Source organism: Polypterus senegalus, chromosome 18, assembly GCF_016835505.1.
Source record: "Polypterus senegalus isolate Bchr_013 chromosome 18, ASM1683550v1, whole genome shotgun sequence".
NCBI classification, from domain to species: Eukaryota; Metazoa; Chordata; class Cladistia; order Polypteriformes; family Polypteridae; genus Polypterus; species Polypterus senegalus.
In genome coordinates this window covers 58,818,419-58,841,306 of record NC_053171.1, presented here as the reverse complement: position 1 = coordinate 58,841,306, position 22,888 = coordinate 58,818,419, and the positions used below count along the sequence as shown (strand labels likewise).

Below are 22,888 nucleotides of genomic sequence, written 5' to 3'. Positions count from 1 at the left end.
TTTGTATTTATTAGTAGGAAAGGAAAATCTTGTGATAGTGCTAGTCTGCGGAAACCGTAGAATGGTACAGATGGTAGCACGTCGAACTGTAAGTCACAGATATTCTGCAGAATACCTTCGCCTAACAAATTACATGAAAGGTTTTGCAATATACTGTAGTAATTTTGGTAATTTGAGACTGTAGCCATAAAATGTATGCAGTGAAGCAGAAGAGATGGGGTTTATTTAAAAAATTTCATATCATTATCAAACCTGAAAGTTATAACATTCTTTTTTTGTGTAAGATGCATGAATTTTTGTAGTGTCTGTAGTCAATGAGGAGATGCTCTCATACACTTTGCAACTGGTAAGAGTATTTTTCCTTTTTTTCTCACAGTGTGTCTTGCTGAAATTTGTGAAGTCTATAGACCTACTGGCAAAGTTATTGAGATGCAGCCAATGTTGACAGAGGAACAAAAATTAAGTCTAAAGGAATTCAAATGGTGTTTTGGTGAATACTGTAAGATTCGGATTGTGAAATACCAAGGTGATAATATTGTACTGGCTCCCAATTTTAAATTCAAAGCAGAATACAGAAAATCAGATTTTGTTCTGATTTTGAAGAACCTGACAACAGAAGACACTGGAATCTATACTGCATCTGTCTTGAATAACGAATCTGAATCAACAGAACTTATTTCATATAAACTCTTTCTTCAAGGTACAGTATGTATTTCTATGTTAAGCTATTCCTAGGTCTTGTTTGTTTTTTGTCATCAATTTTATATTGGAAAGTAACTGAAAATAATTGTCACAATAAGACTAGTAAGCCAAAAAACAAATTTCCAAAATATTCAACTCTAAGTTTTCACATTCAACATTTGGACAATCAAGACAAAATAGGTCATTCAGACCAACAATGTTCACCAATCCTATATACTTAATTCTTCCAAAATAACCTCAAATCAAAGTCAAGCCTAAAAGCACCAAGTTATGGTTATCCATGTCCACAAGATTATGGTAAAGCTGGTAGAATAACTATTATTTAATACAGCTGAGTCCTTTAATGAAGTCAAGTTTAAAAAGGAAGAACACCAATGCAGAAAAGATAAGTGGTTTGGAAATCTCCACCTAGAGACAATTAACAGTTTGATTACAATGGTGCCTAAAGAAAATAAAAAATAAATCCTTTTAAAGAGAGGTAGCAAAGTATTAGGTATTTCCAAAAGGAGGAATTGTTGAGGTGTGAATGGATAGGATAAAGACAATAAGAAGGAAACAAAGCACTTGACTGATGTCGGACTATAGCTTGAAATTAAAGGACAGCATTAAAACATTTGTATGAATATGCTTGCAATATCCATGTCATAAAACTGACATTTTGGGTTTGGGAATAGCCCTAAACTAAAGTGCTGTATTCTATTGTAGGTGTAAAGTAGAGGAAATTAATTATTGGCAGTGGAGTTAAATGATGATTGGGATTTTTGGAAAATAATGAGGGAAATTTAAAAACCAGGATGAAGTTCAAATTGGCACAAGACAAATTAGGATCTATAGCTCATATAATAACAACTGATAAGATTTAATGAAAGATTTTATTATTAGGCAGTTTACAATGTTTGAGTTACGATTTGTTACATTTCTTTTGTTTTTCCAGTTGGAGCACAGTCTGATAAAGTAATTTGCTCATGGTCACTCAGTGTCAGTAATGGAATTTGAACCCACTACCTCAGAGTTTGTTAAGTGAGAATAATCTAAAGATATAATGCCTTTAAAAGTAGGATGTCTTGAAAATATAAAATAGACTGATGTAAAGGGATAAGGAAATGGCAACTGATTTTAAAATGGTATAAATTTGAAGGAAGAAAACAGGGAAGTTATAATGTATGTAGTGCACAGGCCAGAAGTTTGGGAGAAAAGGTCCTACACCAAGTGCACCGTTACTGTTATTTTATTTATATATATACTAGCCCAAGTATTTACCGTATATGCTCCAATAAACACCGAGTCTCTTATTGTCGCAGGTCTCTAATAAGCACCGGGCTTCAGAGGGGACATGGCCAAATAGTAGCCGGTCTCTAACAGTAGCCGGGTCTTTGATATTTGCATACTAGCGTACATTGTAAGCGTAAGTATCTTTGCGTGTGTAATACATGTGCATGTCAGCACGTTGCATATATAAGAAATATGGATATACTGGTTTCTAAAACTGCTTCATTTTTGTGCCGGGTTGACCAAAAACAAACCTGGAAGAAAAGAAATACGATAGTGAACTGGACAACAACGAAGCCGTCATTGCGGATTTGACGATTTAATAGCAGCGAAAGGTACAAAAAGACATTGCCATTTATCTTTAACAGTCTTAGGCAGCATGTGAAATTCAAATAAAGTAGCTGTTTGTAATATTCGCCAATAGTTTTGTGTACCTACATGTACCAACACGCGCAAAAAAAATATTGCGTTCTGAAGGTTTTTTTTTAAATAATGGCAGGTCTCTGATAGCAGCCGGTCTCTATTAAGCGCCGCGAGCTGAGGCTAGTTTTGCAAATAAACGCCGGGGGCCACTATTGGAGCATATATGATATATTTGTAGAATGGGTTAAGGAAAACAACAAAAGGTTTATGTGTTTTTTAAATGGTGGCCCTGTTGTTATTGCTAGCTGTCCCTGCTTCTATCTATCTATCTATCTATCTATCTATCTATCTATCTATCTATCTATCTATCTATCTATCTATCTATCTATCTATCTATTTATCTATCTAGTGACTGCTGCTGCAGGGGGACGCGACTGCCCTTCAGAAACACCCTCTTAAACAGTTTTTCAATTGGAAACAAACACACTCTTACAGCTCCTCTTTGCGGGATCAGCTGCTGGCTTGCTACATGAGGGCATCGAACATTTAAAAGACCGAGCTACTGCTATCCTGAGGTCTCACTCTCCTGTCTCTCTTCCCCCAGACTCCCTCTGCTCTGGCCGCTGCTTCCGAGCAGCTGTACCTTGATAAAGCAGACTTTGTGTTCTTTTGAGCAGGAGTTGGGGCCAATGCATCAAGTATGACAGCTGTTCCTTGTGAGGCTTGATCACCTCTGTAAGAGATATGTGTTTGTAACTGCTGGAACAGCAATAAAGTTATTACTCCTTGGAAAACCTACTGTACTCTCTTGTGCAGCTTTGTGACCCAAGCTTGACAATATTTAGATTTATAGTGATATAAAATATACATACTGTGGTCCCGGTCGGGCTGGAGCCCGGCCGGGATGCCTAGGGAGGACCAGAGGAGGGCTTGTGCCTCCTCCAGACCAAGAGGGGGCGTCCGTCCTGGTTATGCTGGAGGCCTCGGGTAGAGGGCTTGAAAGCCCAGCCCTGTAGGGACCGTGGCCACCGCCAGGCGGCCCCAGTGCCTGATTATCCCGGGAGCCCAGCACTTCCGCCACACCAGGAAGTGCCAGGGGGAAGATGACAGGGGACACCCGGACGGCTTCCGGGTGCGCAGCCGGCACTTCCGCCACACGGGGGTGTGTCCGCGGGAGATTGCCGGGAAGCAGCTGGAGCCCATCCGGGTTCCTATAAAAGGGGCCACCTCCCTGCAGTCATGAGCGGAAGTCGGGTGGAAGAGGACGGAGCTGGAGTGAGGACTGGAGGCGGCCAGGAGAAAGAGAGGCACAGGACTATGTGGCCTGGACATTGGGGGAATCGGTGCTGGAGGCACTGGGGTTCGTGAGTGCACTAATTGTAAATATTGTGAAAATAAACGTGTGTTGGGTGGAACTATGTTGTCCGTCTGTGTGTGTCCGGCCAGCGCTCACAATACTTTTTTCCTCTCATGAGATTTCTGTAAAGTTTAAATGTCCCCATGGAAAAAGGTATATGTAACTAATTAATTCTAACAGCCCACAGGAAAACTATATCCCCAACTAAAAGTGAAAAATTACTAAAAGGAGAGGACTGTTAAATCTACTTGGACTTCCTCCCAAGGTGTTTCTAAGCAGTTGCCAAATTTGCATAGGAAATAATCAAATCAAACTGAAGTTTTGCATATTTCAGGGTGGAGTGTCAAATAAATATTTAAAAGAGTATATAGTACAACAAGGGGTGATTCAAAAGGTATCCTTATAGCAAGATGAATTAACATTTAGAAATATCCTAAAATGAATTTGAGATATGTGAAAATGGAGTTTACTTTTAAAGATATTTTAATGTAATTTCTAGATATCTTACAATATTTTTCTTAACATTTTAAGATATATGCACTACATTTTCAGATATCTTACATGCATTTCAAAATATCTCAAATACATTTTCAGATATATCAAAGTAACTGCTTGTCCATTTCAAACTGACCATGCATACACTTTAAGGTGTTTGAAACCAATTTCAACAAATCCCAAATTCACTTCCTGTAAAATTTCCTGTTGTTTCAGCTGGACTTCATGGTTATCTTGAAATGAATTTTAGATTTTTCGAAATGAGCAGGAAGTTATTTTGAGATATTTGAAAATGTATTTGCAATATCTTAAATTGTAGCTATCTGAAAATGCTCTGTGGTGGGCTGGTGCCCTGCCCAGGGTTTGTTTCCTGCCTTGTGCCCTGTGTTGGCAGGGATTGGCTTCAGCAGACCCCCATGACCCTGTAGTTAGGATATAGCAGGTTGGGTAATGGATGGATGGATGAATGGATGAAAATCCTATTCAGATTATCTTGAAACTATTTCGTGTTTTTTTTAAAGATATTTTAAAATATACGAGTTATCATCAAAAAATACATTTTAAGATATCTGAAATGGAACAGTGACCCATTTTTAAATATCATAAAATTAATGTATTTTAGATATCTCAAACAGCATTGAATTTCAAGATTTCTTAAATACTTTTTAAAATATCTTAATTATATTTCTGAATATTTTCTTGCATATTTCAAGATATATTCAATCTAGTACCTTTTCAGATATCTTAAATAGCTTCCTGTGTATCTTCAGATATCTAAAATGTATGGTGGCTCCAAAGGGAAAAACAAAAAAAAGGAAGAAATGAGAATGTGAAGTTAACATTAAAATGTAAGTGTGAGATTAACAAAAAGTGAGACAGTGAAATTAACATTAAAAATTTAGAGTGGAAATTAACAATAAAAAGTGAGAGCATGAAATTAAAAAAAGGTGAGAACATGAAATAATTAAAAAATTGGAATTAATAATACAAAGTGAAAGCATAAAATGAAAAAAAACTGACAGCGTCAACTTAACATTAAAAACTGAGAACAAGAAAATAATATTCAAAATCTAGAGTGTGAAATGAATTAAATAGTAGCAGCATGAAAATACCATTAAAAGTCTAGACTGCAAAATGAACCACAAAAATAAATAAATAAAAAAGTCAAAATGGAAATAGAAATAACATACAACCTCTGGCTGCACAGGAGCCCCATTTCCTAAAGTTTGCTGCATGAAGTGCCTTGTTGAAGATGTGTGAGCAAAGACACATTTGCGGATACTGATGCTTTACCACTGTAGTATGTGGGCAGAAATCAGCAAATCAGTTATAAGGCAGCAACTCATACCTCTGTACTATCTAGGAACATGTATCAGTTTTCTGTCGATTGGCATTTAAGCTTGGATTTGTAACTCATTGACAACATGTAAATTAATTGATTTTTTTTTTCACCTCCTCCAGACCGAGAGGGGGAGTCCGTCCTGGTTATGCTGGGAGCCTCGGGTACAGGGCTTGGAAGCCCAGCCCTGTAGGGACCCGTGGCCACCGCCAGGCGGTGCCCGATGCCGTATATCCCGTGTGGTCCCCGGCCGGGGCTGGAGCCCAGCCGGGATGCCCAGGAGGACCAGAGGAGGGCTTGTGTCTCTTCCAGACCGAGAGGGGGCGCCCGTCCTGGTTATACTGGAGGCCTCGGGTAGAGGGCTTGGAAGCCCAGCCCTGTAGGGACCCGTGGCCACCGCCAGGCGGTGCCCCAGTGCCTGAATATCCCGGGAGCCCAGCACTTCCGCCACACCATGAAGGGCTGGGGAAGACGACAGGGGACACCCGGATGGCTTCGGGTGCGAGCTAGCACTTCCGCCACACTGGGGTGTGGTCAGGACTGATTGCCGGGAAGCAGCTGGAGCCCATCTGGGTTCCCATTTAAGGGGCCGCCTCCTTCCAGTCATTGACAAGAGTCGGGTGGAAGAGTGGCAACGTCTAGAGGAGGAAGGAGGCGGTCAGAAGAAAAGAGAGAGAAAGAAAGAGAGAGAGAGAGAAAAAGAGAAGAAGAAAAGAGAAGGCATTGGAGTGGCCTGGACTGAGAGGGGTATTGTGGAGTAGTGTGTAGCTTTGTAATAATGGAAAATAAACCAGTGATTGTGGGTGACATTAACGTGTCTGCCTGTCTGTGTCCGGGGCGAGGTTAACAAAGCACACTTGTTTATTTGATATTTGGACTAAAGTCTTCACACTTTATACACTTCACATCATTATTAGTACAACATGAAAAAAGTTTCTGCTTTAGGTATGTGTTCAGCGTTTCCTTTCATCCTACACTTACCCAGATCTTTGCAGACATGGAACACACATGAAATGCACATGTTCCAAATAATGATATCCATCCATCACCTTCCGCTTATCCGAGATCAGGTCGCGGGCAGCAGCTTCAGCAGAGATGCCCAGACTCCCCTTTCCCTGGCCACTTCTTCTAGCTGTTCTGGGGGAATCCCAAGGTGTTCCCAGGCCAGCCAAGATACATAGTCCCTCCAGCGTTTCCTGGGTCTTCCCGGGCCTCCTCCCGTTTGGACGCGTGCCGAACACCTCACCAGGGGGCCCAGGAGGCATCCTGTTCAGATGCCCGAGCCACCTCATCTGACTCCTCTCGATATACTATATTTTAATATACTATATTATTATATGATATACTATATTATTTACCCTATATAACTCCAGGCACCCCTGCAGATAAGGAGACTTGGGTTGAGCTGGGAGCTTGGGTTGAGCTGCTCAAGTTGAGCTCCATCAAGGGGGTGATGGGACAGTAGGCTGCTTGTGCTGATCGACATATTTACAAAACAAAAGATGCTGATGAGGAGAAGTGCAAAGGAATTTAAGGTGGGCCAGGATTACAAGTTTTTTCATAGGCTTCAGGGATTCTAGTGTTAACTCAGACTGCTTTGCTTTCTGAATTGGTAGAATAAACATTATCCTCTTTTAAATGGTGACTGTGCAAAGTCTCTGAATACTGTGCTTGCAGATGAATCTTTCAATTCTGCCCTTGTAGCTCCTAGGCTAATCTGATCCATTTAAATAGCTGGTATTTTGACTTTATTATCTATAGAGACCTTAACAATTGAAATATCCATCTGTGAGGGAGAGCAATAGTCTCAGGCAGTCATTTTTACCAAGACAAGACACGTCTTGTTTGTAGATATAGTGAAATCTGAAAATTAGTAGGAAATTTTATTATAGATTCATAATGTTCCCTTGGTTAAATCTGGTGAAATCTCCAACTGCATTTTCCTGGGATAGATTTTTTTTTGCTTAAGTATGTATTAATACAACGTTCTATAGCCCATCAGCTATTATCATGTGGAAAACTGCAGCTTATACTAAAAGGGTTTCACTGAGATGGTGAAAATGAAAATGGAAAAGGAAATACAAAAAATAGCAGAAATATTTTGTCGTTGTTTTTTCAATTTAGAATTTATATACTGTGCCAGACACCTGGACAGTCCACGAGAAGGATGATACCTCCCCTGGGCCACTAGAGGGCAGCCGCCCAGGTCTGCTTGGGGGCCACTGGAAAGGAGCTGGGAAGCTCATCCCTATGGGAGGACTTGGCCACAGCTAGGGGGCGCCCAGACGTTTATGGAACCCTGGATGGCAGCACTTCTGCCACACCAGGAAGTGCTACTGGAACAAATCCCTGGGGCACCAGGAGTGCTTCCAGGTGCTCTCCTGACACTTCAACCACACCAGGAAGTGTCGTCAGATGGAGCACTTGGAGCCCATCTGGGTCATTATAAAAGGGGCCACCTCCCTCTAGTAGACAATCTGGTGTTGGGAGAAAGGAGACGGAGCTTGTGAGGAGGGGAGTGGAGGTCACAGAGAGAGTGAAAGAGAAAGAGACAAGACTGTTGGTGATAAGGCATTGTGGTGCTGTGGATTATTTGGAGGAGTGTGTTTTGGACATTCTGCTGTCTGTCTGTCTGTCTGTCTCCGGGGGCTGGCTTCCACAATACCTGCAAAATACTGCTTGTCTGTTTTGTTCACTCTTTCACATTCTAAACCAACGTTTACCAGTACAGCAGTGGCATGTCACCTATTAATTCCTAACCAGTTCAGCTGTATTTCAGTAGCATTTTGAAAACAAACTGATAAGGTCCAAACTCCACTGTATACCTGCAGGGCGATAAAGTAACTGCATTTTAGTATTTGAACTAGTGTACTTATCAAAGCTACAAACACCCACATTGTTTTACTTTCGCTGTGTATAGCTTTGATATTACACAGAGATAGCATGACTTTTTTCCACCATTGTCTGGCTTATAAAAGACAACATTAGATGTAATTCTCATATCTCTTATCTATTTTACTATAATTAGTAAAAGCTAATAGTCGCTTACTGTACAGTGTATGAAAACTTTAGTGTTAGGATGTTTTTGGCAATGTTGTTAATTTTTGTTAGGTTTTTTGACCTGTTGTTTTCAGACCTATTTACTCTCACTATATTTTGATCCTTTTTATCATTCTACTCCATTTTCCCAAACCTTCAATTTGCTCATTTCCTAGATTGCAACTTCTTGCTAGATCTCATGGAGATCTTAAAACTCAGCTTGTATTTCTCTCTGGACACAATTGCCCACAGCCACCATATGTCTGGCTCTTTGAAGGTGACAATTGCAAAACATTTCACACATGTCTGCAGTATTTGGGTATTTTAGATAGAAATACTTCACTAACAATAGCAAAACATAACTATTAACATACTGTTTCGGACTCCTCATTTGATTACAGTAGACAAGTGTGGCTGTCTATGCGTCCCCGGGCCATGAGGGGGCAACCACCCTGGATAATGAGGGTACCACGGGGATGGAGCAAGAAGGCTTAAACACATTGGGGCCCATGGCCACCAACAGGGGGCTCCCCGAGCATCGTGGAGCCTGGGAGATCTGCACTTCCGCCAAACCTGGAAAGGTTGAGGAAGGACCTTCCAGGGATGCCTGGAGTGCTTCTGGGTGCTCATGCAGCACTTCCGCCACACCAGGAAGTGCCACTGGAATGACATCAATGAGCTCCTGGAGCACGTCCAGGTGACTATAAAGGGGGCCACCTTCCTACGGTCGGGGAGCGAGAGTCGGGTGCTGGAGTAGGACGAAGCCCCAGCGACAGAGAGAAGAAAAGCAGCCCACGGGCATTTAAAGGTCCGTAATTTGTGGGTCATTGGTGTAGGAGCACTGTGTGCTGTGCAGGACTTTTGTCTTTAACCCTGAAATCAGTGGGGAAGACGGGAGTGCGAGCAGTCCTGTTGGACATCCTGTGGAAGGGGGCATGAAGGCTGTGGAGAGGTGCCGAGGTTTCGGCTGCCAGGGTGCCGGCTGATGGGGGGAGCTTTGCCTGTTTGGAAAGATGAAAGACGTCAGGCCGTGGCATCAGGGCAACATCTCTGCCTGTTTTCGGTTTGTCTTTTGCAGGACCGGACTCTGAACGAAATCGAATCAGACCCGCTTCGTGGGAGGCTTGCCCTCACAGGATGGGTCGCTGCACCCTATGGGTCTCCGCTGACAGAGAGGCAGTGTGGCAAGAGGCTTGTGGCCAGACCCAGCCAGGACACCTGGAAGGACCTGGAGGCAGTCTATATGTCCTCCGGCATCCGGCTTGAATAATGAGGGGACCACGGGGACGGAGCAAGGAGGCCCTAACCCAATTAGCCTGTGGCTACCACCAGGGCGCCCAAGCATCGTGGAGCCCAGGAGATCTGTACTTCCGCCACACCTGGGAAGGTGGAGGAAGGACCTTCCAGGGATATCTGGAGTGCTTCCGGGTGCTCATGCCACCAATTGGACATCAACGAGCACCTGGAGCACGTCCAGGTGACTATAAAGTGGGTTGCCTTCCTACAGTCGGGGAGTGAGAGTCGGGTGCTGGAGTAGGACGAAATTCCAGCGACGGAGAGAAGAAAGGCAGCCCCTGGACTTTTTAAGACCCATAACTTAAGGGTGATTGGTGTGGGAGCACTGTGTGCTGTGCAGGACTGAGATACTGTAAATATAGGGTTAGAGTGAATTCTAACCTTTTAAATAAGGAGAATCACAGTGTTCGTGACCTCCTGCTCTGTCTTATGTGGTCAGGCCAATTTTGAGTAGTCTAGTCCTTTGAGAGTGGATTGGGAATCAAGGCTAAAGGGACAATGGAGGAGGGAGGGGAGATTTCAAATGGTCTTCTTGAGCCCAAATGTGGTCCTGGGCTGGTGTTGAATACAGACAGAAGGTCTGCAGAGAACATTGCATTGAGCTAAAAAGATCAGAAAATGTAGAAGTGGCAAACTCTTGGTCAAGAATATAAAAAAGGGGTCAAAAATTAGATGAGCTACAAAAATATAGTGATCTTGGTCAGAGGAGCAATAAACAATTGCTGATATTGAGTCATACAGTACATGCAAGGTTAATTCTCATTCTAAGTTTGACGGGGCCATAAGGTTTATTACATTTTACAAGACTTTACAGTCATGATCTGCATATGTGCTCCTATGCTGTCTCTAAAAGCATATTGGGAAACTCAAAATGTTGCCCCTGCGACATCCATTTAAAAAAAAAGAAAGAAGTCTCGGAATAATAAAGATGCAGGAACTCAGCAACCGTTAACAACTCTCTGAGATGTACCCACATGTCTGTGTGCAGAGATTTTAGAGGTCTAAAAGTTATCTGAATTACCAATCCATGTCTTTTTTGCATCTTTTTAGTCCTTTATGTGGTTGGGAAAACCATATAATGGTATAAAAAACCTGGAGTGAAAAGCAGGAATCGATCATATAAAGTGTACCAGGACAAATATAGAGTTATCAGTCAACTTAATCTCATATGTGGAAGTAAAGCTGTAGAAGAACCAAGAAAACACTAGAGAAAAGTACAAACTCCACTAGGATAGTGAAAGTTTCAGTAGTTGAATCCAAGTCCCTTTAAATGTGAGGATACAGTTTTAACTATTGTTTTGGATCACATATTTTAGAAATATCACCTGCTGAGATCTGATTGTAATAAACTCTTCTCTTATTTAATCCCACAGTGTTGGAATCACAAATATCACCAATACACTTTCATGTTTTCTAATAATAACATATGGTGCAACATTATTGCTTAGCAAATAGTCTATTGTGATAACTACATTATTAGCACATTATCCTATCTTGTTCAACTTGAAGAATCCTACCCAACCCAACATAACAGAATGGAAAATGGATGCACTAAGTAGTTATAGGTGGGCGGCAAGTGTCAAAATCGCAATTAGAGCTGTCAATCATAATGATTAACGACTTTTAAGCCCGCCCCCTCTGACGTCACACCGGAAGTGCAGCCGCTGACGCAAGACCGAAGTCCCGCTCCGTCTCCTGATGACATCACGCCGTCGAATTCCCCGCCCCCGCGTGACCTCTCTCCGCCCGTTGGCACCATCCCCCGGTTTCGGATTGGTCCAGGGCTTCCCGTCCCCGCCCCGAATGCTCCTTGAACCCTCCCCTGGCCCCTGATTGGTTCCATAAACTGTCAAGGGTCCGTTTGACGGAGGCCTGACCGCTGATTGAACCCGGATTGGACCTGCCGGGTGAAATAAACTGTCAAGGGCCGTTTGACGGATGTCTGACGCTGTTTGAACCCGCAGCCCCTCTCTCCGAAAGACAAGCCCGGCGCAGTTACAGCTTTTACCTCGACAAGCTCGGACATGCCCAGGGCATGTCGTGAACAGCTCAGGCATGCCCGAGGCCTGTCCTGAACAGCTCAGACATGCCCGGGGGCTGCCTCGGCCACTGCCCTTTCTCTGGCACAAGCCCAGACAGGCCCGGGGCCTGTCCTGACCGGTTCAGACCAGCCCAAAGTCGCCCCAGCACCGACCCGATGATGTTCTGTACCCTGACGTCCTAAAGGGACTGCCTCGGCCTCTGGGCCCAAGGCAGCACCTGACAGACGGCATCCCCAGACCTCCCAGTCCCCCGATACTTACCGGCCAGTTCTGAAAAGGCCCTATAAAGAGCCAAGCATTTTGTTCTATCTGCGATTTTAAGATGAGCACACCATTAAAACATCTCATCTTTACTTCAAACTAAGTCAAGCTGCTTTTTTTTCCATCTCACACAGATAAGAAATTGTGAGATCAAAGACACGGTCTGAGTCAGTCAGCGTGATCGCACCCTGTTTCTGGGCCCTCCAGTCAGGCCGCACCTAGCGGCCGGTCTCCCCACCATTTCACAGCCACCTCTGAAAGTGCTGTATTAAAAAGCAAATCATTTTCTTCGGTTTTATCTATGATTTTAATATGAATAATAATAATATCTATCTCATCTTTGCTTTATCACTTACAGGTCAATCCTTTTCCATCTCACAGAAATTCCTCAACCAACATTGAATCAGGTTCCCAGTGACAGACTCTGCAGTAAAAAACATTCTTAGCAATGAAGCAGCGCGCTTTAGCAGACCCCCTTGCAATCAGGCCTGTGTGCTCTGTCTCTCTCTCTCAGAGCGCAGACACGGGCTGAGACAGACCCTGCTGCAGCGTGGAGCGCGATCGCCTTCGCATAGTTGTGAGCCCCTGCGAGTTCGGCCGCTTGTCCGCAGCTGTCGGTAAACTCCCCTACCCCCATATGTCAGCGGGCTCGAGACCACACAGACCCTCTGCCCATGACGGAAGGATCTTTTAAAGTTAAGGGATTTTTAAAGATTAGCTTGTAAAGCTTGAGATAACTACTAGTTCACCCCTTTAAAAATCACACATAGTTAAATAATATGCAGTAGTTCCCTTTTAAATCACGTTTGAGACGTCTAAAAAATCTAGCCTGGACTGATTGGTAGTGAGATACCAAAATGTTCACATATATACAGAGCTTAACCTTAGGGACCCTCTCCATTGAGAATATTCAGGAGTGGCTTTAAAGCAGGCCGGTGGTGCAGTAACTCTGACCTAATAAAAGTATTCTGAACTACTTGCAGAAGGGACCCGGTGGTGAAATGCCTACTCTTTCGAAACGGCCTCTCTCTGTACGGAGCCGCCTGTTTTTAAAAGGTTGAGATAACAAAACATTTTTGCTTTATAAACTCTCATTTGGACAGCCGGGTTAGAGACACAGAAAGTAAAGTCAGGCTTTGCAAGCACCCCAGTCGAGGGAATGACTCTGTGAGTTCGCTTGCAAACAACTGAGCCCGCCTGCTTTGAGCACCCACCCCTGCTGGGTGACCCTCAGAGAGCTCACCGGATGGTAGTCTCAGGAATTTGTTAGGATTATGTCATGTACAAACCTAAACTTTGATTTATCACCTTTAAAGACATGGAGCAGTCTCGTGCTACAAACGCCTTGTGTCTCTTTTTAACATTTCTGCCTGTAAAAGCTCTCCAATTCTTCTGTGGCCTCAGGTTTAATAGGGGCTTGTACCCAGGCTAATGAACAAGGTCCTGTACATGTCGAGATGCCGGCCCATACCTGCCGTCCCTTACACTATATATAACATGTTTGGTTATTCATTTTGTATGTATAATATAATGAAGTTATTTTTAAAAAGTAACCCCACACCGCACAAGAGAGACAGATTCCACGTGTGTTTTAGGATTTGCTGCGATCAGTGATTTTAGTGTTTTGCTTAGCTCATTTCTATCACCTAGGAGCCTTTGGACAAAGGAAAACTCTGTAAATACACTTGTGCTTTAAGCAGATTTATAAGAATGCACAGGAGGCCATGAGGTGTGCTGGTTTAACTATAGTCAGGGATGTAAGTAGCCGTTTTGCCCCTCCAAGTTCATAGAACTAAAATCATGTTTTAAAATCAGCAGCTTTAGCTCAAGGTTAGGGGACCCCCGTGAAGGGGACCCAAAACCCCCCAAAAGTACGGGGCAAATTAATTATTTTTAAAAACCAAATGATCAATTTTGGGGGAAAATTTTAAAAACACAAAAGGCCTTAGTGAAAAAATACATTTTCAGTAGCCAAGAAAAAATAAACCTTTTTAACATGAAAAAAAATTAAAAAGCATTTTTTAAAGGCCCCATTTTAAAAATTATAAAAAAAAATCCATTTTCCCAAAAAGAGTTCGCCCTTTTTTCCCCAAAAGGTTTTCCTGATTGTTTTTTGGGAAGATCAGTGCCTTCTGACACATCCACCCTAAACAAAGCAAAAGAATTTAATTTCTGAAACCTTTTAAATGAAAATTGGGTTCCCAAAAAAAGTCCCAAAAGGGGAAATTGGAGACATCTGATATCCCTTTTGACCCCCCGCCCCAAATTTCTCCCTTCCCAAAAAAAATGTAAGGGGATTTTTTTTTTCCAAATGGCTGTTCTTTGTAATCATGAAAAACGTTTTTTCCCTAAAGGAACCCCTTTTTTTGATATTTTATTATACCTATTTTGTATCAAAATTTATCTATCTCTATGTTTTTTTTTCTGAAATTAGGGTCCCAAGAAATTTTGTTTGGTTCAAAGATGTTTTTTTCATATTTTAAAATTTTTTTTTTTTTTTAAATCTTCAGCCCCTTTTTTGTTATTTTCTTCTTTCCCTTGGGGGGCCAAATTTTCGTTTGAGAGCCCCCGTGTATTTTATTTTGTAAAACCCTTTTCATTTTAAGCTGGTTAGTTTCCCCTTTTTTTCCCAGCCTTAAAACCGATGTTCCAGTTATAAATTGTTTTTTAGCCTTTTTTATTTTTTTCAAGCTTTTTAAAAATGATGATTAGAAAAAAAAAGTTATTTTGTTGGCCCTTTAATTTTAAAAAACAGTTTTTTCACCAAAAAAGGTTTCCACTTTGGTAGCTTTTTAAAAAAAATTTTTTAAAAAATTTTGGTAAATGTTTGGGTAATAGCCTTCCATTTTAAATCCGTTATGACCCCCCGAAAATAAGAATGGTTATAGGGGTTATAACCGTACAAACAGGGTTGGGGATTGGGTTTTTTGGGGAAAGCAAGCCAACCAGGATGTAAAATGTTTTAGTGAAAAATTTTCACATATCTACTGTTTTTATATGTTTACAAAAGGGTTTAAAAAATTTTACAAAAACCGTGAAAAATTCTTTCTTTTTGGGCCCAAAAGGGTAAATAGGACGGTATTGAAAACTGTTTTCCCTCTGTTTGTGAAAAGCTCTTTGGTTTTTAAAAGTGGTTTTCAGGGTGGGGGGACGAAGAAACTGGGATTCCAAGGGGCCAAAAAGGGCCCCCGAATCTTTTTGAATAAAAAACCAAGGACCGGGGGGTTTGTGAGGGATAAAGGTCGGGGGAAAAGAGAGTTATTTAGACATTATTTTTCCAAAATAAAAACATTGACCCCACCCCAAATCCAAAGATAAAAAGGTAAAACTAAAATGTACAAATCCCAAGGGTCACAGAGATTAAAAAATTTTGGACCGATAAAACCCTAAGCTCACTGCAAATTTAAATTTAGCCCCAAGTTCTATGTATTTACAAACTGTCATCTATGTGGGCATTTCCCAAAGGATTAAAAGATTTGGGGGGGAAAACATTGTTTAAATATGACGGTTTGGGGTAGCGCCGGCCTTCAAGTTGGGAGCCCCGGGGTTCGCCTGGCCCCCCCGCGGGGTTTGCGGCCTCCCGCCCCCGCGCCCCCAAGTCCGTTCCGTGCATTTGGGGATTTTGACCTGTGTTTGTGCGCCCCGGGCCGGGGCTGGCTTTCCCGCTCAGGATTTCCCTGCCCAACAAGGAACCGGGGGACGTTTCGCCAGCAGGTTAGGAGGCTTTGCAGGCCAAAGAAAAGGGGTTATTAAAGGTCGGCCATTTCCGACTGGGAAAGGGGTTTGTGAATATGAACTGTGCGGCCGGGCCGTTTAAAAAATTTTAAAATGGGCCATTGGTTAAAATGCTTTAAAAAAGGTTTTTTAAATGCGCATTAAATTTCTAGAACATTTTAAAAAAAAAGGTTTTTGTATCCGGTTAAAACCAAATTTTTTAAAGGTTTATTTAAAATTTATTAAAAATAAAATGATTGTTGGATTTTTTAAATGAAAAATACCCCATGGGAGCTTTAAAAAATTGGGAAATGGGGGTTTGACAAAGATTTCCCCCTTCTTTTTATTTTAATTTTTTGACAAGAACCCCTGGTCAGGGAAAAAATACCACCAAATGTTAAAAAATGAACGGGCCCCGGGGCTCCAAAAAATAAATTCCAGAAAAAATTTGCCCCCTAGGTTTAACCCCTCCCGATTCGCCCAAACCAAAGGGGGTCTTCCCCTTCATTTCAAAACTGGGGTGCTATGGATCTTGTAATGGACACTGCAAAGATTTTTTAATCTTTTACCGTAATGGTCCGGGTTGGACCCTTTTGGGTCCAGGGGGGAAACCGTCATAGGACATGATGTTCCAAAATTCAACTCCCGGTTTTTTAAATGGGGTAGGGAAAGAAAAGGGGCGGGTGTTCTGTATTACCATTCCAAAAACCATAACCCCGGACCTTTTGGTTTTTTTGCCAAATTTTACCATTTTTTAAAGACACCACCAAAAAAAATTCCTTTGAAGTTTAATTAACCCCAAACACCGGGGGGCGGAGCCCAAAAATAAAAACGCCCAAAGACCCAACCCCTCCCCAAAAGGGGAAAAAAATTTTGGGTTTTTTAAAACAAAAGGGCCCTTTTTGATCATTTTCAAAAAAATTTAAAAATTAGAGGTTTTACCCAAACCACCAAACATTACCCAACCAAAAAGCCGGGTTTAAAAGTTTTAAAAAATGGGGCCCACCGGGAAATTCCCGTTCAGACTTTCATCGATTTTTTCCCCGTTCGTATACCTGGTAAAATCTTTAAAACTCCACCCCAAAACTATTTTAGGGCCAAAAAATGGCATTTAAAAATGCCCCCGGGTATTCTCATTTTTGAAAAAAATCACGGTTTTTGGGGGGGGAAAGGTTTACATCGGGTTTAAAAAGAATGTTTATTTTTTTATCATCGCGCATTTTGGCCAAAAGGGTTTTAAAAAAGGGAAAGATGTAAAAGGTTCCCGGAAACCCTTTAAAGGGCCTGAGCCACGGATGGAAAAAGACACGCCAGCTGCTGAGAAAAGTCCCCAAAATTTGACTTGGGTGGGTTCCCCTTTGGGCCGGGCCGGGAAAAATCCCCGCCAGTACTTTTGGGGGCTGATCCTTTTTCCAAAACCGGGGAGAGCCACCATCCAACACTTTTGCCCAGCTCGAGCCTTTTCAAAAATTTCCCCAGGGTTTTTCCTGGTTTCTAAGGGGCCCTGCCCGGATAATCCCTTTTGGGTATAGGGGTTTCCCAAAGCCGGTTTTGCCGGTTCGGCCCCCGTAAACCCCCGGGGTTTGGGTTTTCTCCCCAGGGGCCCCGGGAACCCTGGGAAAATCAGGGGCAGGGGGGCAAAAAAGGAAAATTTCCGGTTCCCCTACCATCCAACCAAATAGGGTCACCAGAGGAGATACCTGGGGGTTCCCGGGCCCCCAGATCGGGGAGGTTAAGGGATAATCCGGCCCGGGTGGGCCCCGCGGTAGGGGGTTAGCGGGGTACCCCCCGTCGGGAAAGAAACCCCGGGCAAAACGGGCCCCCGAAGGGGCCCCCTCCGAGACCCCGGGCCAACCGGAACATAGGAAAAATGCTGATTGTTAACCCCAAACACGCCGTTGAAAAAAGCTTTTAACCTTTGAAAAGCCCCCCCGCCCCCACCCCCCTATTTGGCCAATTTTAAATCCGCAAAACCCCTTTTATGGATGTCTCTTACCCCCCAGTGAAAGGTACCGGATAAAAACCCGGGGGTTCCCGGGGGGGTTGTTGTGAATAGTAATTCAAACCACGCACTCCCTCTATCCCCCCATTTGAAAACCCGGGGAAAGGAAAATTTTTTTATCTCCTAAGGGCTGTTAACTTGCGGGCCCAGGCGCCGATTCCCTCCAAAAATATGGGGCCTTTTGAAAAAGATTAAAAGAATCTTTTAAAATGTCCTTTCCCCAAAATCCATAGGGACCTTAAAAATTTACAATGAAGTGAAACCCCCAGTTGGTTTAGAATCATGGTGGGGGACGCCAGGGTCATATTTCCCAAAATATCTTAGGGTTATATCCATTTAGTTAGCATGTCGGAAAAGTTCCCTTTTTAAAATAGGGGGGGTAATTTCCCCAACCGGGAAATTTTTTCAAAAAAGGGTTTAAAAAAAAACAGAGATCCGGGGACACCTTTTGGGCCCCGCCCTTAAATTTTAATTCTTTAAAACTCTATCGACTATTGTTCATTTCCCAAAAAAAATGCCAACAAATCTTTTGTTTATAACTAAATTAAAAAACCTTATTAGATACCGGGGCTTGATAATACTTAACCCTAAATTTACATTAAATGATACTTCTTTTTTATTCGATTTAATATTTTAATTTCCTTTTAAGTTTTATTTTAAAAGAACCCCTTTTTAAAAACATTCAGACTATTCCAAAACTTTACGTCAAAAAAAACTTTTTTATTTTTTTTTAAAAAGTTTTATACCAAAAGTTTTTCAAAAATTTTAATCACCCAATTTTTTTATGTGGTTTTTACTTTATTTACCCCCTTTTGGGACAATCCCTTTTCAGTCTAGTTCATATTCCCAACCCAATATTTAAAAGCCCTTTTTGAATAGGGGAAATGTTTGACTTTTTAGGTAAAATTTTAAAATTTAAAAGGCAATTTTTAATTTTGGCCCCTAAAACCTATCCATCCATTTCAACCTCAACTGGCCCGGGGCACGGGGGCTGTTTGGGGCCAATCCCACCAAACACAGGAACCAATCCTACCATCCGGGGGGAGTTTTTGGGGGGAAACCCGGGAGGTGGGTGTCAAACGGGGGGCCCCAGTTGTTTTAAGGGAACCCCAGAGTCATTCCCACTGGGGTGCTTTTTTAAAACCCCGACTTTACTTTCTGTGTCTCAACCTGCCCCCAAAAGAGAATTTTCCGTTTTTTATCCAACCTTTTAAAAAAAGGTGCCCGCAAAGAGGCCAAAAAGTAGGCATTTCTACCCCCCGGGGCCTCTGAAAATAGTTCAGAATAATTTTTTTTTGGGGGGGCTACCGCAACCAACCCGGGCCCCGGGGTTTAAAGCCAACCCCGGGAAAATTCTCCCAAAGGAGAGGTTTCCCCCGGTTAAGCCTTATATATATGTGAAATTTTTGGTATCTTTCCAACCGTCCAGGCTAGATTTTTTTGACGCCTCAAATGCGGGTTTAAAAAAGGGGAAATACTGATATTATTTTAACAAGGGGATTTTAAAAGGGAAAATTTGTTATCTCAAGCCCTGCTAATCTTTAAAAACTCTTTTTAAATTTAAAAAAAATCCAACCAAAGGCAAGGAGGTCTGGGGGAGTGTTTTACACTTTTTTTTTTTAATTTACAAAAGTCTATTGACCCATAATTTTCCTTTTCATGGAGTTTGTCTAATTACCCGGGTAGGAATTGGATTTAAAATATTTTTGGGAAGAAATACAAGGGTTTTTCTAAAGGCAAAAGTATAAAGGGGGGAAAATGGGCACCCCCCGGGGCCCCTTTTAAAAGACAAAAAAAAATCATAATTGGGGTTTTTTTAAATTTTTAACTTTTTTAAATTAAAAAAAAGTAAAAATTTCTAATTATCATCCGGCAAAAGAAATAATTTTTAGTTTTTTAGTAGAAGAAAAAATCAAAATTTTGTAAAAGTGTAAAAAGGGCCAAAAACTGGGGGGGAAAAACCGCTTTTAAATCTCCCAAATGCAAAAGTTAAAAATTTTGAAGCCTTTGTCAAAAAGGGCCCAAGGGGATAGAAAAAGAGCTGAGCAAAAAATAAAATTCATCACCGACCGCAGCAAATCCTAAAACACACGCGGGGAAAACTGTCGCCGGTGTAAGCTTTTTAAAAATAACTTCATTATATTACCCACACGCCTAAAATCACCCCATTTTTAAATTTCTTTTTCTGATTAAAATAAAATTTCATTTAGTTTAAAAAGAATGAATTTAAAACAAGTTAACGTAATTTCCCCGGAGTCTGCCCTTTAAAACAAAGGGCCAAATTTTAGAGAAAAAGAAAATAACTTTTTTATTTTCCCCAAACCTTTTAAAAATAACCTCAAGGAGAGTCAAGCCCGGAAAAAGTAGGGATTTCACCGGTTTTCCCCCTGCAAGAGCCCAGAATACTTTTTTTAGGTTGGGTTTCTGCACCACCGCCGTTTTTTAAAACCAAAACCCTTTAAATTCTCCCAAAGGAGAGGTCCCCGTTTGCCCCGTATATATGTGAACATTTTTATCCAAAACCCGTGGTTGGTTTTTTTTTAAGCCCCAAAGGTTTTAAAAAGGGGAATACGCAAATTTAACCAAATTGGGATTTTTTAAAGGGGGAGTAGCACTCCCAAGCTTTAAACTTTTAAAAAAAACCCTTTAATTTTAAAAAGATCCTTCCGCCGCGGGGAGGGCCCGGCCCGGGCCCCTTGGGCATTAGGTTTTGGAGCGCGAGCCCTTAAGCCGGCACAACCATGGGGGTTATCCTTCCACGCCGCAGTAGGGTCTGTCCCAGCCCGTTTTGCTCGGGGGAGAGAGACAGGGCGCCCGGGCCCGATTTGGGAAACCCAAAAAGGGGGTGCTTTATTGGGGAAACTTTTAAAGAGAGTTTCCGGGGGAAACCCCCTTTAAGTTGGTTGAGGAATTTCTGTGAGGGTGGAAAAAGGGGTTTTACCGGTGATAAAGCAAAAAGAGATATATTTTTTTTTGATCTTTTAAATTTAAAAACAGATAGAACCAAGAAAATGGACCTTTTTTACAGAATTTCTTTAAAGGGGGGAAAAGGGGGGTATTAACGCCTGGACCAAATTTGGGGGAAACAGGGTAACCCTCACCTTGGGCTTAATTTAGACCCCGGGTTTTTTGATCCCCACAATTTGGGTTAACCCCCGGGGAGATGGAAAAAAAAAAAGCCGACCAGTCAAACCCAAAAATGAATTTTTAATGGGGGTTTTGGGGCTTTCAGGGAAAGGCCCCGGGGGATGCCCGGGGTTGCCCTCTATCCCCCAGGGACCGGAAACCAAAAAAGTAAAAGCCTTGGGGTTTTCTTTCGGAAAATTTTTCCAAAAAGCGGCCAGACATCTGTCAAAACGCCCCGACTGTTTATTTTTTCCCCGCAGGTAACCGGGGGTTTAAACCAGCGGGGAATCCACCCCTACGCCCCTTTTAAGTTTATTTCGCCCGGGAGGGAAAAACCCCGGTTCCCAAAAGCCCCCGGGGGCCCCCAAACAGACCCTTTTCCCGAGGAACCAACCCGGGTGGGGAGGGTTTTAAGGAGGGACCCAAAGGGGGGGGAAGCCCCGACCAACCCCCAAAGCCCAAAAACAACGGGTAGGAGAGAGGTCCGGGGGGGGCGGGGGAATTTCCAAAAGTAACGCCATCGGGGGCAAGGACGGGGCTTTCCGGCCCCTTTGGGAGGGGGGGCACCCCGGGGATGTCGAGGGGGGGGGTTTTTAAAAATAAAATTTAACTTTGGGTTGAAGCCCCTTTAAATTGGGATTTTGACAATTTCCCCTTAACCTAATCTAAGGGACCCAAAATTGGAATTTCCTCTTTGTCAATCAGCTTTAAACAAAAATAAACTAATGAAAAGGCCCTTTTTTTTAAAAAACCAAAATAGGGCCAAAAAATTTTGGAAAGGGAAAAGGGAAAAAATTGGGTTTGGAGACCCGTTTTTTTCCCCTTTACAAACTTTAAAGCATGTCTAACTAATTTCCCCTTAGCTCGTATTTTTATATTGTATTATTTCTTTTTATATTTTCCATTTAATGATTTGAAAATGTGATTTCTATAGCAGGAAAAAGAAAAAACTTTAAAAAAAAGGCGTTATGGGATTGGGCTTTTAAAAAAAGATGGAATATTGTATGGGGACCCAAACCCCCTTTACTATTTGTTCATGAAGCAAAACCAAAATGCTTTTTACAGGTAAAAAAAAAAGAGTTTTTGTTTTGTTGGCCTGCCCCCTTTTTCTTACGCCCAAAATTTCCCACATGTTCACTTTGTCTGGGGTTTTATTGTCCTTTCCAATTTTACTTCCTTTTCTTTTTCAGATCTTGCTTTCTTGGCCCTTTTTTTATTCATCTTTTCAGTTTAAAATTTTTAATAACTTCCCCCACCCTTTAAAAATATCACTATTTTTTTGGGAAAGAGAAATTTTTTAAATCATGTTTTTTGCCCCTCAAAAAAACCCCCTTTCCCGCTTAAAAGAGTTCATAAAAAATTTTATATATATGTTTTATAAACTTTTTTATCATGTAGGGTAATTTTTTTTAGCTTGTTTCAGTTTTTTATGTTTACTTTGAAGAAAGATGGACAGTTAAACTTGATTAAAAAAAACACCAGGAACGGAAAAACTCAAAATGTGGGCCAAAGGCCCTTTCCAAAACTTGGGCATCTCAGTTTATGGTTTTTTATTTATTTTCATTGTTTCAATTGACAAACCCCTTTTAAACAAAGAAAAATTTTAAATCCGGAAAACCCGATACCCAAAATCACTGAATTTTTCCCTTCAAATTTGCAAAACCCAAACCAAAGGAAAAGGAAACAGATTGGGCCAAGAGTCTTTTAATTTCCCAACAAAGCCTTATCTGAATATTCTTGCCACTTTTTAGAGTGGAAGTCATGCTTTCCTTGTTTTGTAAAATCAAATTTGTCCCAAAATACCTTTGGAACCCATCCAAAGGTATATAAAAAAAAAACTAAAAATGTATCTTATTTTTTAAACCCTTTTTTTGTATTTAGTA

General features: G+C 41.8%; 1 protein-coding gene across 2 annotated transcripts in view; it reads left to right on the top strand.

Annotated features, from left to right (window-relative positions):
- LOC120518885 (SLAM family member 9-like) overlaps positions 1–22,888 on the top strand; it is a 99,715-nt gene that overhangs the window by 65,167 nt on the left and 11,660 nt on the right. For both annotated transcript variants that reach the window (XM_039741897.1, XM_039741896.1), the window contains exon 2: positions 377–700. In XM_039741897.1, the coding sequence (XP_039597831.1) occupies positions 377–700 (324 nt within the window). The remainder of the gene's footprint in view (positions 1–376; positions 701–22,888) is intronic.